Source organism: Microcaecilia unicolor, chromosome 7 (assembly GCF_901765095.1).
Source record: "Microcaecilia unicolor chromosome 7, aMicUni1.1, whole genome shotgun sequence".
In the NCBI taxonomy this organism is placed as follows: domain Eukaryota; kingdom Metazoa; phylum Chordata; class Amphibia; order Gymnophiona; family Siphonopidae; genus Microcaecilia; species Microcaecilia unicolor.
Window position 1 is genome coordinate 115,950,009 of NC_044037.1, and position 18,498 is coordinate 115,968,506.

Genomic DNA, 18,498 nt, shown 5'->3' on the forward strand with positions numbered 1-18,498 from the left:
AGGGACACCACACCCGCCGATGCGGGGGGATCTGGCTTATCCTGCAACCGCAACCGCGGGAGGAGCTGACTGACCCTAACACCGCCGAAGCGGGAGGGGTACAAAACTGCCCTACAGCCGCACGAAGCGGGAGGGAGTGCCGGCAGAATTTTAAGTCTCAATCCAGCCCCGTAAAACGGAGGGGAGAGGAATGCAGCAGCTCACTGTAACACAAACTCGTCTTAACTCTTGAAGAATCCAAGTGAAAAAACTTGAACACGAAGTCTTTCTGAAGTAACTGAAGACTAAACTTGAACCTGAAATGCAACCAGAATAAAAACAATACAGATATCTGGGAGGGGCTATGGATTGATCAGCTATGATTAATGGAAAGAAAATTATCAGGTATGATTATACATAATTTTACCTTCCATATCATCAAGCTGATCAATCCATAGACTGGTGGGATGTACCGAAGCAGTACTCACCCAGGGCGGGACATAGAAATCCCTGACCGCAACACTGAAGCTCCAAACCGGGCCTCCGCCCGAGCAGCCACAGTCAAGCGGTAATGCTTGGAGAATGTATGGGCCGAAGCCCAAGTTGCCGCCTTGCATATCTCTTCCAAGGAGACGGAACCGGCCTCTGCCATCGAGGCCGCCTGAGCTCTTGTAGAGTGAGCCTTCAGCTGGATAGGCGGCACCTTCCCCGCGGCCACATAAGCCGCTGCAATGGCTTCCTTGACCCATCTTGCCACTGTAGGCTTAGCAGCCTGCAGACCCCTACGAGGACCTGAATACAGGACAAACAGATGATCCGATTTCCGGAAATCATTGGTCACTTCCAAGTATCTGATGATGACTCGTCTCACATCCAGATATTTAAGAGCAGAGTACTCCTCTGGGTAGTCCTCCCTACGAAAGGAAGGGAGACATAGCTGCTGATTCACATGGAAGCGAGAAACAATCTTGGGCAGGAAGGAAGGCACTGTGCGAATAGTCACTCCTGCCTCAGTGAACTGTAGAAAAGGCTCTCGACATGAGAGCGCCTGGAGCTCGGAAACTCTTCTGGCTGAAGTGATAGCCACCAAAAAGACTGCTTTCAACGTCAGGTCTTTCAGAGATGCCCTTGACAAGGGTTCAAACGGCGGCTTCTGCAATGCTCTCAGCACCAGGTTGAGATTCCACGCAGGCACCACTGAGTGCAGAGGAGGGCGCAGGTGATTAACTCCCTTGAGAAAGCGCACCACATCTGGCTGCGAAGCCAGGGAAACACCCTTCAGGCGGCCCCTGAAGCAAGCCAGAGCCGCTACCTGGACCTTAAGGGAACTGAGCGACAGGCCTTTGTCCAGACCTTCTTGCAGGAACGCCAACACTGAAGAAATTGGAGCAGTGAAAGGAGAAAGAGAGCCTGCTTCACACCACGCTGCAAAGATACGCCAAACCCTGGCGTAAGCAGTAGAAGTAGAGCGTTTCCTCGCTCTCAGCATAGTGGCGATGACCTTGTCTGAGAAGCCCTTCTTCCTCAGACGCTGCCGCTCAATAGCCAGGCCGTAAGACCAAAGGGGGAGGGATCCTCCATCACCACGGGACCCTGATGTAACAGGCCCTGCTCCACTGGCAGCCGCAGAGGATCGTCGACTGAGAGCCTGATCAAGTCCGCATACCAGGGACGCCTGGGCCAATCCGGACCCACCAGGATTATCCTGCCGGGATGCTTTGCCACCCGGTCTAGTACCCTGCCCAACATGGGCCAGGGCGGGAACACATAGAGAAGCTCTTGTGTCGGCCATTGTTGGAGAAGAGCATCTACTCCCAGGGATCGAGGGTCCCGTCCTCTGCTGAAGAAGCGCGGCACTTGGCAATTGGCCGATGACGCCATCAGATCTAGGCTCGGCTGGCCCCAGCGCTTCGTGATGTCCAAGAACGCCTGAGCAGATAGCTGCCACTCTCCGGGCTCCAAGGTATGGCGACTGAGAAAGTCCGCCTTGACATTCATGACTCCGGCAATGTGGGCCGCTGACAGCTGTTCCAGGTTCGCTTCCGCCCACTGGCATAGACTCATAGCTTCCTTGGCTAGAGGGGCGCTCTTGGTACCTCCCTGGCGGTTGACATAGGCCACAGCCGTGGCATTGTCCGACAGGACCCGTACAGGCTTCAACACCAGTACCGGGATGAACTCCAAAAGCGCCAACCGAATGGCTCTGAGTTCCAGGAGGTTGATAGACCACTTTGCCTCTGCAGGAGACCAGAGCCCCTGCGCTGTCCTTCCCAAGCAGTGGGCTCCCCAGCCCGATAACGAGGCGTCCGTCGTGACGACAATCCACTCTGGGGACACCAGAGGCATTCCCGCAGACAACTTGTCTGTCTGCATCCACCAGCTCAGCGCCTTGCGCACTGCTGGATCCAAGGGAAGACGCACCGCATAATCCTCCGACATCGGAGTCCAGCGCTGCAGCAGAGAGTGTTGTAGTGGTCTCATATGAGCCCTGGCCCATGGCACTACTTCCATCGTGGCCGTCATAGAGCCCAACAGCTGCACATAGTCCCAAGCCCGAAGAGGAAAGGCTACTAGGAACTGGTCCACCTGAGCCTGAAGCTTGACAATCCGATTGTCTGGCAGGAACACTCTGCCCACTTGGGTGTCGAATCGAACTCCCAGATACTCCAGGGACTGAGTCGGGCGCAGCTGGCTCTTCTCCCAGTTGATGATCCATCCCAGGGAGCTCAAAAGAGCAACTACCCGGTCCACAGCTCTGCCGCACTCTGCATAAGAGGGGGCTCGGATCAACCAGTCGTCCAGATAAGGATGGACTTGTACTCCTTCCTTTCGCAGGAAGGCCGCTATGACCACCATTACCTTGGAAAAGGTCCGCGGAGCAGTAGCCAACCCGAAAGGGAGGGCTCTGAACTGGAAGTGTCGGCCCAGGACTGCAAAACGCAGAAAGCGTTGATGAGGAGGCCAGATGGGAATATGCAGGTACGCTTCCTTGATGTCCAAGGATGCCAGGTACTCCCCTGCCTTCACTGCCGCTATAACAGAGCGGAGAGTCTCCATGCGAAAGTGCCGCACTTTCAAGGCCCGATTGACCCCTTTGAGGTCGAGGATAGGCCGGACAGAACCTCCTTTCTTTGGTACCACAAAGTAAATGGAGTAACGCCCCTTGCCAAGCTGACTTTCTGGCACCGGAACGACCGCACCCAGGCGGATCAGATTGTCCAAAGTCTGCTGCACTGCCACAGCTTTGACCGGAGACTTGCAGGGAGAGAGTACAAACCCGTCTCTTAAGGGTCGGCAGAACTCTAGCTTGTAGCCGTCTCTGATGACTTCCAGCACCCAAGCGTCTGAAGTTATTGTGGTCCACTCGCCCAGAAACGAGGACAGCCGTCCTCCAATCTGCACTGGGGCGTGGACCAATACCCCGTCATTGGGTACGAGACCCTGGGGGAGGACCGGAGGGAGCACCTCCGGGACGGCGGTCTCTGCGAAAGGAATGCTGCTTGGGGGAGAACTTCCTCTTAAAGGAAGAGGGGGCAGAAGCACCCGACCTGCCCGGGCGGTACCGACGGGCTTCCTGAAACCGTCCTCTGGAGGTACCGGGACGAGCACTAGCCCGAGCCCTGACCTCCGGTAACTTCTTGCCCTTAGACGTGCCGAGATCAGTCACGATTTTGTCCAGCTCGACCCCAAAGAGCAGCTTGCCTTTAAAAGGCAATCTAGCCAGGCGGGATTTTGAGGCGTGGTCAGCAGACCAATGTTTCAGCCAAAGCCACCGCCGCGCAGAGACAGTCTGAGCCATGCCTTTAGCTGAGGCTCTCAAGACATCATACAGCAAGTCTGCCAAATAGGCCAGGCCCGATTCCAGGGCTGGCCAATCATCCCTCAAGGAATGATCCGAGGGGAAAGCCCGCTGCACCATAGTCAGGCACGCCCTGGCCACATAGGAGCCGCAAACTGAGGCCTGCAAACTTAAAGCAGCCGCCTCAAAGGACGACCTTAAGGCCGCCTCCAATCTCCTGTCTTGGGCGTCCTTTAGGGCCGTGCCACCTTCCACCGGCAATGCCGTTTTCTTAGTCACCGCAGTGATTAAAGAATCCACGGTAGGCCACAGATAGGCCTCACGTTCACTCACAGCCAAAGGATAGAGGCGGGACATAGCCCTAGCCACTTTAAGGCTCGCTTCTGGGACATCCCATTGAGCCGAAATTAAGGTGTGCATGGCATCATGCACGTGGAAGGTTCTAGGCGGGCGCTTCGTCCCCAGCATAATGGCAGAGCCAACAGGGGCTGAGGGAAAGACGTCCTCCGGAGAGGATATCTTCAAAGTGTCCATGGCCTGTAACAACAGGTTGGGCAAATCCTCCGGGTGAAAAAGCCGCGCTGCAGAGGGGTCATCCGCTCCATCCGAGCGGGGATCCGTCTCCTCCAAGGAATCCGCAAAGGACCGTTGGGAGACCCCAGACACGCTGCCCTCATCTACATCGGAGGAGACAAATTCCTCCAAGGCCTGGGAATCAACCCGAGGGCGTTTACCTCTGGGAACCTCAACCTCTTTACCAGAGGAGGGAGCGGGGGCAGCGTTGTGCATGAGGAAGGCCCGATGCAGCAGCAAAACAAACTCGGGGGAGAAACCCCCCAGACTGTGCACTTCCGCAGCCTGGGCAACAGCCCTAGGCGCTCTCTCAACCGGCGCTCGCAACAGCGGGGGAGAGACATGCTGCGCATCCAAAATGGCGTCCGGCGCGAAACTCCGCGAAGGAGCCGCGCGGGAAGAACGGCTCTTAACCTTAGCCGCTTCTGTGCCGTCGCCCAAATTAAGGGCGTTCATGGCATTAATGTCTCCAACCTCAAGGGCGGCCCAAGAAGAAGCCGTCCGAGCCGCGTGGCCGGCCAAGATGGCGGAGGCGAGGAGCGGGGGATGGGCGTTTATGGCGGGAAAAACCGCCACGCCGGAGGAAGGACCGGGACATGCATCGGTCGCGAAACTGTCACCCACCAAGGGCGAATCCGGCTTGAAGACCCCCGCATCCCCTCTAGAAGCGCTCGAGCGACCCGGGGAGCGACCCTTTGCGCCCTCGCCCTCCGACGCCATGTGCCACGAGGAGAAGAATCGGGGAACCCCCGCCCGCTATAAAAAGGTAAAAATTACCTGCTGTCCGCTCCGAGTCGTAACGACCTGGTGTCTCAGTGAGTAGCTGCAATAGACGCTTAAATAAACGTCGAAATAAACGCCTTTAAGGCCGTTCAAAATTTTTTTTTTTTTTTTTTTTTTTTAACGGAGCCAGCGGGAGGGGGGAGAAAAGGAGGGACCTGGCACCACCAGGTTTGCACTTGCTCAAAAGAGCCCTCAACCCCAGGCACTCAACAAAACCTAAAAATTAGGCTTGGAGGCCTAGCCAGAGCTGCTGCTGATGTGTGACCACCACCTGCTGAGATAGAGAACATACTGAGGAGTTTCCGGCAGCACATGACCACATATAGGGAGGCAAAAGTTTGCTCTCTATCTCCACCTGCTGGTAGATGGACACAACCCACCAGTCTATGGATTGATCAGCTTGATGATATGGAATAGTTGATGAAGCGTTAACGTTCATTATTGACAGAGTAATTTAAGCAGTCAGGTACAGAGAATTTGATTTTGTCTAGTTCTGGAAGAGTTTCATTATTTGGTGTTTAGGAAGGATCATTGTGGTATGCCTTTTTGAACAGGTTGGTTTTTAGTAATTTTCTTAAGATTGCTAGGTTGTGCGTTGTTTTTATGACATTTGGTAGAGCATTCCAGAGTTGTGTGCTAATGTAGGAAAAGCAGGATGCATATGGAGTTCGCTCGGAGGAGGGAAAGGTGAGTAGTGGAGTGCCTCAGGGATCCGTGCTTGGGCCGATTCTGTTCAATATATTTGTGAGTGACATTGCCGAAGGGTTAGAAGGTAAAGTTTGCCTATTAGCGGATGATACTAAGATTTGCAACAGAGTGGACACCCGGGAGGGAGTGGAAAGCATGAAAAAGGATCTGAGGAAGCTAGAAGAATGGTCTAAGGTTTGGCAATTAAAATTCAATGCGAAGAAATGCAAAGTGATGCACTTAGGGAGTAGAAACCCAAGAGAGACTTATAGGTACTGAGGGGGAGAGGGATCTTGGGGTGATAGTATCCGAGGATATGAAGGCAACAAAACAGTGTGACAAGGCGGTGGCCGTAGCAAGAAGGTTGCTAGGCTGTATAGAGAGAGGTGTGATCAGCAGAAGAAAGGAAGTGTTGATGTCCCTGTACAAGTCGTTGGTGAGGCCCCACCTGGAGTACTGTGTTCAGTTTTGGAGGCCGTACCTTGCGAAGGATGTTTAAAAAAATGGAAGCGGTGCAAAGAAAAGCTACGAGAATGGTATGGGATTTGCATTCCAAGACGTATGAAGAGAGACTTGCTGACCTGAACATGTATACCCTGGAGGAAAGGAGGAACAGGGGTGATATGATACAGACGTTCAAATATTTGAAAGGTATTAATCCGCAAAAAAATCTTTTCCGGAGATGGGAAGGCGGTAGAACGAGAGGACATGAAATGAGATTGAAGGGGGGCAGACTCAGGAAAGATGTCAGGAAGTATTTTTTCACGGAGAGGGTGGTGGATGCTTGGAATGCCCTCCCGCGGGAGGTGGTGGAGATGAAAACGGTAACGGAATTCAAACATGCGTGGGATATGCATAAAGGAGTCCTGTGCAGAAGGAATGGATCTTCAGAAGCTTAGCCGAAATTGGGTGGCGGAGCAGGTGGGGGAAGAGGGGTTAGTGGTTGGGAGGCGAGGATAGTGGAGGGCAGACTTATATGGTCTGTGCCAGAGCCGGTGATGGGAGGCGGGACTGGTGGTTGGGAGACGGGAAGTACTTATACGGTCTGTGCCAGAGCCGGTGATGGGAGACGGGACTGGTGGTTGGGAGGCGGGAAGTACTGCTAGACAGACTTGTACGGTCTGTGCCCTGAATAAGGCAGGTACAAATCAAGGTAAGGTATACACATATGAGTTTGTCTTGTTGGGCAGACTGGATGGACCGTGCAGGTCTTTTTCTGCCGTCATCTACTATGTTACTATGTTGATTTGTATTTAAGTCCTTTACAACTGGGGTAGTGGAGATTCAGGATTGTGCGTACCGACCTTTTTGTGTTCCCGGTTGGTAAGTCTATGAGGTCTGACATATATACTGGAGCCTCGCCGTGGTTGATTTTATGGACCAGAGTACAGATTTTGAACGCAATTCGTTCTTTCAGTGGGAGCCAATGCAGTTTTTCTCTTAGGGGTCTGGCGCTTTCGTATTTCGCTTTTCCAAATATGAGTCTGGCTGTTGTGTTTTGGGCTGTTTTTTAATGATATGTTCTTTGCAACCGGCGTAGATGGCATTACAGTAATCTAGGTGGCTTAGCACCATTGATTGAACCAGTCTGCAGAATATTTCTCTTGGGAAGAAAGGTTTTACTCTTTTGAGTTTCCACATTGAGTGGAACATTTTCTTTGTTATATTTTTCACATGTCTTTCTAGTGTGAGATTTCGGTCAATTGTAACTCCGAGAATTTTCAGGCTGTCCAAGACAGGAAGGGGTGTTTATAGTGGTGGGTTTGTTTGTATTATATTGTGATGAGAGGATAAGACATTGTGTTTTTTTCTGCATTGAGCTTTAGTTGGAAAGAATCCGCCCATGAGTTCATTATTTGGAGGCTTTGTTTGATTTCATTTGAGATTTCAGTTAGGTTATGTTTGAACGGGATGTAGATTGTGACATCGTCTGCGTAAATGTAAGGATTAAGGCCTTGGTTGAATAGCGATTTGGCCAGTGGTATCATCATCAGGTTGAAAAGGGTTGGTTAGAGTGGCGATCCCTGGGGTACTCCACATTCAGGTTTCCATGGTGGTGAGGTGTTCGAATTAGATATTACTTGGTATATTCTTGTGGTTAGGAAGCCGTTGATCCATCTCAATACGCTTCCTCCAATCCCGAAATATTCTAGGATGTTCAGTAGTATATTATGGCTAACCATGTCAAAAGCACTGGACATGTCGAATTGTAGGAGTAGTATACTGTTGCCTGTTGCAATTGTTTGTTTGAATTTTGTTAAGAGCGTGATTAATATATTGTTTCGGTACTGTGGTTGGATCGAAATCCTGATTGCGATTCATGCAGTATTGAAAATTTGTTTAAGTAGTCAGTAAGTTGCTTGGTTACCATACTTTCCATCAGTTTTACTACCAGAGGAATGGATGCTACCGGGCGGTAGTTGGTTATGTCATTTGCTTTTTTTTTTTAGAGGAAGGCAGTAAGAAAGGGGTAATATATTCAGGAGGAAAGGGTGAAAAAGGGGTAAAGTATGTCTGGAAGGAAGGGGTAAGAAGCAGAGGCGTAGCCAGGTTTTGATCTCAGGGGGAGCAGACTTTTATAAAATAGGCGCCGGTTGGTGTCAGCTAGACAGCAGTGTCTGTGTTGTTGCTCAAGGACTGTGGTGGGCACTGATTAATACAGGCTGTCTCTGTTGCGTCCTGCCTACAAGGAAACAGTAAGTTACATCAGGAGGCAGGACGCAGAAGAGGTCCCTGGACTGGCCAGAGCAGGCAACCTGTCTTCTTTTTTTTTTTTTATCTATTTTATAATTTTTCCATACATTGCGAAAGCATAACATAATAGGTTCACTGCACATACTAATTACAAACAAAAGCATTGCATTTAGTGTCTAAATCACAATAACAGTCAACCAAATACCAAGTTTCCAATCCTATTTCAAAACTATATCCCGCGCCCTCCCTCTCCCTCCCCCCCTCCCTCCTCCCTTGCTGTAGCATATCTATAGGTATGTTAGACAAAGTCTTTGAAGTGGGGATCTCTTTGCTCAAAAATGTCCCACACTTTATGATAGTGTGCAAGAGTGCCCCGTCTAATAGCTGTCAGTTTTGATAACTGTCTTACATTATCCAGTCTATCAATCACCTTCTGCAGACCCGGCAGTTTTGGCTGCTTCCAAGCAGTTGCTATCGTCATCTTGCCGGCCACAAACAGATGTGAAGCAATTTGGTGGGTGATCCTCGTAACGCCTTTAGGTTTAAAGTGTAGCAAACACCCTTTGGGAGTGAACGGATAGTCCACGCCCATTAATTTGTTCAAAAAATAGGTTATTACCTTCCAAAACTTTTGAACTTCCTCACATGACCACCATATATGTTTCATGTCTCCTAGGCCCCCACAGTCCCTCCAACACAACCCTGACCCTGTTTTATACATGTGCACCAAACGTGTGGGGGTGTAGTACCAACTATACAAAATCTTGTGACCATTTTCCACCAGGGCGCTAGATACAGACACCCGCAGTAGGGATTTAAATGCACGCCCCCACTCCTCAGTTGTGTAGGTCGCCCCCAGTGCCATCTCCCATTTTGTTGTAGTATTGTACCGGATTATCGTGGAACAGTATGGCCTTATACAGTCTGGAAATACCCCCTCTCCCACCACCCTTCATCAACTCCTGCTCTAGTCGCGTTTCAGCCATACTTAGCTCTTCCTCTGCTCTCTTTTTAATAAAGTCTTTCACTTGGTGGTATTGAAACGCTTGCAGGGGAGAGAGCCCGTGCACCTGGTACAGATCCGTGTAAGACACCACCTGTCCCTGCTCATACATCTGCCCTAATTCACAGAGTCCCATCTCCTCCCAATCCTGATAGGCCTTGTCTGTTGACCCTGGGCTGAATCTTGGAGCAAATCGGAGATACATATGTGTGTAGTATATCCGCCCAGGGAAAAATCTCTCTCTTATTGTATGCCATGTCTCTAAGGGCCAGCGCAGCAAGGGTGGGCTCAATTTAATTAATTCCCTCAATTTCTGATTAGGTAACCAGGGGACTGCCCTCAAGGGGACAGACCCCCACCAGCCTTGCTCCAGTTCAACTCCTAGTTTCACTGCCTTATGTAGCCACACTGAGATAATTCTCAGGTGGGCGGCCTGGTAGTAGGCTAGTAAAGAAGGGACGCCCATCCCCCCTCTGTCTCTAGGCTGGTACATCGCCGCCCGTCTCACTCGGGGAGGGCGTTTCTTCCAAATGAAAGCAAACAGTTTCCTCTGCAGGCCTCGCAGTTATCCCCCTGGGAGCTCTATAGGTAAAGCCATGAAAAGGTAAAGGAGTTTTGGTAAAAGCACCATCTTCACAGCATGGCAACCTGTCTTCTTAACTACAAAGTAAAAATATTCAAATCGTGACCATCACCTTAGGAATAGCACATACATTCCTGCCAATAATAGACACCTTGTTTAAATCAGATGGGCTTTTGTTTGTGTGGTGACTCTACAGGATGCGGAGACCACTAGTCTTCAGAATTTTTATTTTGGTTGACAAGGGCCACCAAAGGCGGCCCTTGCCCCAGAGTGGCTGAGCCTACTTTCAAATAGGGCTAGACACTTTGCCATTCAGGTTTTCATGCTATCCACAATGAATTTGCTTGAAAAAGATTCACATGTAATGGAGGCAGTATATGCAAATCAATTTCATGCATATTTAATGTGGATATCCTGAAAACTTGACTGGCAAGGGGGTACTCCAGGACCAACTTGGGAAACACTGTCCTAGAACACAAAACTTACCACCCCATAACAGCCCTAACCCACCTATTAAAAGACAGTGCTATATATATTACACTGGGTTCTCGAGCACCAATATACCTACTATTGGGAAACTGGAACAAGCTGCACTGTTACACATTCCTACGCAGACACTACATGCTAGCAGAATTCTTCACCTCAGTCGCAAATGCAGAACATGGACAGACCCTCATCTATATAGTAGCCATACTGGGTCAGACCAAAGGTCCATCTAGTCCAATATCCTGTTTCCAACAGTGGCCAACCCAGGTCACAAGCACCTGGCAGAAACCCAAACTGTGACAACATTCCATCCTACCAATCTAATACAGAATAGGGAGCCACAAAAAAAAAAAAAAAAAAAAGTTGAAATAGAGACCCCCCTCCTCTCTGCCCAAGAAAACCAGACTCAACAGTGCAATACTGGTAAAAAGAAACAGAAAAGCATTTTCTCCTGTACTTTGCAAAATAAACATAGAAAAAATATACATTTTACAAAGCAGGTACATCTCAGTACTTACAAAGTATTAAATAAAAATAATTTTTTTCTACCTTTGCTGTCTGGGAATTTGGCTGGTCCCAGTCTTTTTTTCCATGTTCCATGAGTCAGCCTTACAATTCTTTTCCAGGCTGGCCTTTCCATTTCTTCTCTCTCCTCTTGTCTTCTTCCTTTCCTTCTCTACATTTATTTGGCACTGATCTTTCGTTTTATGTCCCCACTATCAAATAGCTATGTATAGAGCTCCCAAGTGATCCAGTTCCAGAAGGGAGATTTTTCAACCAGTCCAAGTGTGAACTCTTATCCCACATTCATGTGGGATTTGCAGTCCCTGATTCTACCCATCAAAATCTGTGCTGCAATACATCCAAAATGACTTAAGAAAATGCACTCGGACCCCTGCAGGGTTGCTAATCTGAATATGTCAGAGATGTGCATTTTCAAATACTGTCATATTCCTAATATCAAATTCAATATAAAATACCTTTTTATATTATTGTTAGAACAATTTATTTTTTCAATTGCTTTGGTCTCACTGTCTGTTTTTCTCTGTTTCTTCTGCCTTTACAGGGTTTCCTGCCCATCTGACATTTCTTCTGTCTCCAAGTGCACCAGCCTTCTTTCCTCTGCACCACTTTTATGTTTCTGAAGTTGCCACCAACACTGCAGCATGCATAACACTGTCTTTAAAACAAGCATGCAGCAGACGAAGGGAGTATTTAATTTCACCTTAGTTTTGTGAAAAATCCCAATGGGAACACATGGCTTCTTCAGGAGATTTTTTTTGATAATTATTTTCGATACTTCCTACACAGACTCACGATGCGCTGCCAGGCAATAAGCCAATTTACTCAGGACTAATGACAACCAATTTAAACTGCTCCCGCCTAAGATGTTATCCAGTTCAGCCATTGGCGCCCGGTATAAGAGGCTCCTTCAACCGCAAGCAGACCCGACAAATCTCATTCACCAAAGGTAGCTGGGGTAGTGACTGCCACATCTAGCAGTACTGTTAATCTCACAAACAAACTTTTCTGTCCTTGCAAATGTTCTTTGCCCAATTTGACTCTCTTGTTTTCAACTGAGAAATTGTAGAGCAAACAATAAGAAAATAATGTAAGATTAGAGGTCAGATGGCAGCTCTCAGACTAGTAATGCTTTGGTAAAACTTACTTGCAGGTCATTACTTCTTTCAATTTGATCACTTCTAAGGACAAGAATATCGGTTGCCCAATTTCTATTTTCTTATTATTCTTTTGGGCGATAGTGTTGATTCCACACATTTGCCCACCACTGTATCCTGTGTTCTAACTAGTAACCCAGATCCTTTGGTTTTGCTGTAGTGAAAGAGCGTGCATGACTGTGCACGAGGTTTGTGTTTCAGGGCAACTTTGCTGGCCTGTTTTCAAGGTGCATCTTAAAGCACCTCTCCTGCTTGAGTTCTTCGGCGGCCTGTTCCATTTTCCAGGACCATGGATTTTTGAATCTCATGTGGAACTGCTGACCCTCCTCTTTTTGTTTCAAAAGTATGCCTGGAATGCGCATGGGAGGTGATTTTTAAAAATATTTTATGAGCTGTCTGTGACCAGCTGCCCTGGAGCAATGGAGGAGCCTGTCGGTGGCTTAATCAGGCAGAATGTAGCTGCTGGGCAGTTTTCTCAAAGAAGATGGCACTTTAATTTCCATAGCAGATTTTCAACGCAAATGCTCAGGGGGGCCATCGGGGATTTTGGCATACCACCAACTTTCTCATTACATACATAGTCTTCCAAATGAAGGGTTGACTCTTAGATTTGAGAACAAGTTGAGGAAGTTTCTGGAGGGGGACGCGTTGGGACAGGTCTCAATATCTTGGTTTTTTAGGGAACTGGAGAAAGGGCAACCGGAGAGGCAGGTGTCTGAGGTGGCAATAAAGTGGGGTAACGAAACACACAGGCCCATCTCTGAACATCATTTACAACAATCGTTGAGGGGAATACAGAAGATGATTCACAGCGCAGACTTGCAAGAGTGTCAATACAGAATAATACATAGGGCTTACCTCTCTCCCAGAAGGGCGTTCCACGCACAGGTGACAGCGACTGATAACTGCCTAAAATGCGGACAGAGTGCTGCTAATCTTGTACACTGCAATGGAGGTCCATTAAGGCCTTCTGGTGGAGAATAGGTAAATTTGTGAGGGAGGTACATGGGTCTCAGGTTCTTATTACATTTGATAGAATGCTGCTAAGCACACCTGAACAGTGGGGTGTAGGGACTCAGGGGCAGTGGCGTAGCTACGTGGGGCCTGAGGGGGCCGGGGCCCCTGCAGATTCACCCCAGGACCCCCCTCCCGGCGAACCCGCCCCCGCCGCCGCCTACCTTTACTTTTGCTGGCGGGGGATCCCACTCCCCGCCAGCCGACGTCTTCTCAGTCCTTCTTGCTCTTCAATGTGTTTGCTGACGTCCTGCACGTAATTGTATGTGCAGGACGTCAGACTCAGAGAACAGTTCTGTTCTCTGAGTCTGACGTCCTGCACGTACAACGTGCAGGACGTCAGCAAACACATTGAAGAGCAGGAAGGACTGAGAAGAAGACGTCGGCTGGCGGGGAGTGGGATCCCCCGCCAGCAAAAGTAAAGGTAGGCTGCAGCGGCGGCGGGTTCGTGGCGGGAGGGGGGGGCGGCAATGTCGGCGGTGGGGGGGCGCCGCCGGGGGGAGGACTAAAATGTGCCAAGAAAAAAAATCTCCAACTGGAGTGGAGAACTCGAGCCTGTAGCCGTGCAAAGAAGATCCAGCACTCACTAGTCTGTAGTAATTTTGGCTCAATCCTCGTAAAAGGGGAACAAACTTCCCCATATCGCCGAAAAGGTGAACCGGTGACCCATCATTGAGAGGAGGAGGGACAGAGGACTCTCCAGAAGGAGTGGCAGAGTCCGAAAAGACTTTCTGGGTATAGCAGGGTCTACTCACATAAGAGGGACGGCCTGGGCGATACTGCCTGGTATCTCAAAAACAAGATCTCTGAGAAATCACCCAGATTTTGACCAACTTCTCCAAATCCTCTCCAAACAAAAGCTTACCTTAACGGGTAGGCGGACCAGGTACTGCTTGGAAGCGTGATGGAGAAGTAAAACAAACTCTGAGGGAAAAAGGCAAATCGGAGCAGGCCGCTGGAGAACCAGCTGGTGTGTCACCTTTGCCACCCGAGCATATACATTGTGATGGGAACTGCAGCAACCGCAGAGGGTGAGTTCAAAATGGCCACCAGAACGCATTTCCCACACGCGGGAAGAGTCAGCTTCAACCTCCCCACCAGGGATCTCAAGGGCGTCAGAGCACCCTCCAGGGCAAAGCCCCGCTGCTGTTCTCCACTTTGCACAGTGGGAACAGCGCTTCACCAATTCTGCCGTCATAAAAGGCCAAAGTAGAGCCGCTACAAGGCAGAAAGTAAGAGGCACACTCACCGCAGTCGGTCACAGGAACTCGCTGTCCAGTGGGGAGGGAATCTTCGGCTCACTCAAATCTCCCAATACGGGCCAGCACCTGGACAGTGTAAGACCAGAACAGAAAGCCACTTTTTTTTCCCCGAGGCAAATCTGTGAGGAAGGGAGGGCTGGAGGATAAACCCTCAGGAGAGGAGTAGGGGTGGGGCAGGGACCTGGGGTGACCAGGTGTACCCCTAAAGCTGGCACCGCTCAGCCAGAATACCCCCAGCTCTACTGAACCAGCAAAGCCAGAACAGGAGCAAATGAAGCTAGGAGCTTGTGGAACACGTCCGTCCAACCTGCTGGAGATAATGAATATTGATTGGCCAGGAAGCATGACGTCCTACTAGGCAGAGTGCAAATTAGTGCTCTCTATCTCCACCTGCTGGTAGATGGACACAATCTATGGGTCTCTGGATTCATCTGCTACTGACGGTAAGGAACCAGCATTTCTCTTCTTCCCTACCTCCCTTCCCCTCCATGGTCTCCAGCATCTCTCTCCTTCCCTCCCTCCCTCATTTAGCATCTCTCTCCTTCCCTACCCCATGGTCTTTAGCTTCTTTCTTCTTCCTTCTGCCTCCCTCTCCCCTGTAAGGTATTTATTTCCTTACTTCACTCCACCAGGATGGTGACGCTACAATTAGCATAAAAGGCATTATGCCAGCTGCTGTGGAGCCTTGAGCATCTACGCATGTTCTTGGAAAGCTGGCTCCTGTCCTCTCCAAAACAGGGTTGAAAGTCAGCAAGCCTTGAGCACGTGCACATCCTGCAAAGATCCCTCTTCTATCCCTCTTCTTTGTTTTGATGCTGCAGATGTCCATCACTTGGGGAGAAGGATTCCCCCCAGCTGGTCCTCTTACACACACTCTTTTATATCCAGGCTCAGCCCCTCTCTTTTACATTCCTCTTCCAGGAAACCCCTCTTTCTCCTTCCAGCTCTTCCATCCCATGAGAACATAAGAGTAGCCATACTGGGTCATACCAGTGGTCCATCTAGCCCAGTATCCTGTTTTCCAAACAGTGGCCAAGCCAGATCACAAGTACCTGGCAGAAACCCAAATTGTGGCAACACTCCATACTACAAATCCCAGGGCAACCAGTTGCTTCCCATGTCTGTCTCAATAGCAGACTATGGACTTTTCCTCCAGGAACTTGTCCAAACCTTTTTAAACCCAGATATGTTAACCGCTGTTACCACATCCTCTGGCAAAGAGTTCCAGAGCTTAACTATTCACTGAATGAAAAAATATTTCCTCCTATTTGTTTTAAAAGTATTTCCATGTAATTTCATCAAGTGTCCCCTAGTCTTTGTACTTCTGGAACAAGTAAAAAAAATCAATTTACTTCTACTCGCTCTACACCACTCAGGATTTCGTAGACCTCAATCATATCTCCCCTCATCCGTCTCTTTTCAAGCTGTCCTCCTTTTAAAGCTCATCCTTAGATCCCGAAGGAAGGGGAGGAGAGCCTCTCTTCCTACTCTTCTGCTGCTCCCATTAATGCTAATAGCAGTTGAGAGGAAGGGAGCAGGATCCCATATTTCCAGCACCAGCTCCTTCCTCAGTGAGCTGTTATGGAAAGCATAGATGGCTATGTTAAAATTTTAAGATACACCTCCCAGCTCTTGCTGACAAACCAATTTGCCACAACAACCTGGCTGAGAACCACTGATATATTAGTTTTTTAACCTTGACAGCATTTCTCAGCAGTCTGTTTTAATGATAAATGTGATTCATATGAGTTCTCTTGTATTAGTGTATATCAACAGCCTCACAACCCCAGAATATGCCATGCTGCTGTCCCTACCCTGTGCACTCTTATAATCCCCTCACACTCACCTCCACTTCTTAGCATCACAGTCCAACTTGCTCCTGTTTGAAGAGAGAACAGAATAGCTTCATAAAAGCTTAAATATTGCTACTACTGTTTTTCTATATGGTGTTAAAAGATGTCTGCATATTCTGTGGAACTTAAAAATTTAGTTGACACACAGACAAGATATATATTATAAATTTTATTATACAAAAGGTGAAATCAGGAAGGCCAACAACAGGGAGAATTAGGGTCTAAGTTTGAAAAATAGCCTCCAAAGTGGGCTTTTGGGTAAGATTTGAACATGGAAAGAGAGGTATCATAGCACACCTGCTTTAGAGAGGCTAGTCCATGCGTTCAGTGTAGTAAGATGGAACATGTGGAATTGAGATTTAATGACAGAAAGGGTTACAGATAAAAGCATATTGCCTTGCTTGAAGTTTGGTTGGAGGAGAGATAAGAGAGGAGAAGCAATAGGTTGTTGCAGAATTGGATATAAAAGAGAGGAGGTGGGGGATGAATGAAATGAATTATACTCATTTTTCATGTTTTCACAAAATATATGCATGTTATTAAGAGTAGATGTTGTACTAGGAATGAGGGGGACCTGAACCACTATTTTATACACTTATTTTGACTGGCTGGTTATAGGAAATACAGAAACGGTCCTCTTACCCCTTCATCCATGCAAACAGAATCCTTCCCAGCATGCCTGTGCCATCTACAAAAATAAACCAGAACATAATTATTTGAAAGATGCAAGAAAAGATCAGGACTTATGAAGGACAGGGTAGAGAAAGAATAGGAACAAGGTAGACATTGATCTATATACAGGGGGACAAATGTTATATAAATTTTCCAAAGTCCTAACCTTTCATTATCCATGTGATTGTAGCTGCAGTAACTGTGGCTGAGTCATCTCCAACTCCAACTCCACGTAGTATAGCCTGGGTTGCCAAAGTCCCAGTGATACTGCTGGCAAATGCCTGACAAAGGAAAACAAGAAGGGAGGAGAGGAATCCTCACATGCAACAAAAAAGCAATGGACAAGAAAGTGACGACAGCTCGAAGAAGATATCAGTAAGCTTTTAATATGGATAGCTTAAAAATGACCTGACACGGCCGTGTTTCGGCACCAAAGCCTGCATCAGGGGGTCAAACAAATCTACATAAAAAGAATTAAAATTCAATACAAAAACATGACAAATAAATGATAGTGACATATATACAATAAATTATGTAATTTAAAAAATATATGAATTTATAAATAATTATATATACAAATTATATGATAAAAAACATTCATGTGTGTGAATTGAAAATTTCATGAACCAAATTGTATTCAGACAGTATTAATAAGTGGATAATCATGAAAATTAAAATGTCATTATTAGAAAGTAAAAAATAAAAAATAAATAAAATGTGTATACAAATTGATATAATATAAATGTACCAATGATACATCTGTAAAGCATAATGTTGTGTACAAGCCCTAATTGGTACCATAAAGTGTCAAAAAATGAATATATATATATACAAACTGAATATACCTCTTGTGTTATGACTAGTGGCTTAACCAAGAGAGATATGGTTATATGGCTTCTAGAATGGAAAATGGAAAGGCCAATTTTTAAATGAATAAAAGCAGAATGTTTAGTGACAAAACAGACTATAATAAACTGTCATGCAAAAGACACAGAGTGGTAAAAACAGCAATATAAATGATCTTGTATAACTGCTAACTGTGAGAGAGACAGCATTATATATCCAATGTTTTATGCCAAAAGGAGGAAGAGTGCTCTAGGTACCAAGCTTTTAGGTTGATAAATAAAACATTGTCAAATCAAGTGCGTATGAGGTGGTGTGTCAGTGAGAAAGACGTTCTTAAAACACTTTAAAAGAAAATAATGTATTCAAAAATAAAATGAAAGATAAATAAAACAATTGCAGAGAAACTAAGTTAATATTAGTGATACATGCACATCTATGTGTGCAGTTAGAAAACAGTGACTGTGGCTGCTTCGCTGCGTGAAATCAAATAAAATACTACCAGTGTCGTGATGGTGTTATGCAGTATCACATTGCAATAACAGGGATATCTTAAAAGGTCTACCATGTATTCCAAGGATTAAAATA

General features: G+C 47.5%; 1 protein-coding gene across 2 annotated transcripts in view; it reads right to left on the reverse strand.

Annotated features, from left to right (window-relative positions):
- C7H16orf58 (chromosome 7 C16orf58 homolog) overlaps positions 1-18,498 on the reverse strand; it is a 137,173-nt gene that overhangs the window by 12,173 nt on the left and 106,502 nt on the right. For both annotated transcript variants that reach the window (XM_030210465.1, XM_030210466.1), the window contains 3 exons: positions 17,234-17,348; positions 17,038-17,083; positions 16,389-16,421 (listed from right to left, as the gene is read on the reverse strand). In XM_030210465.1, coding sequence (XP_030066325.1) covers positions 16,389-16,421; positions 17,038-17,083; positions 17,234-17,348 — 194 coding nt within the window. The remainder of the gene's footprint in view (positions 1-16,388; positions 16,422-17,037; positions 17,084-17,233; positions 17,349-18,498) is intronic.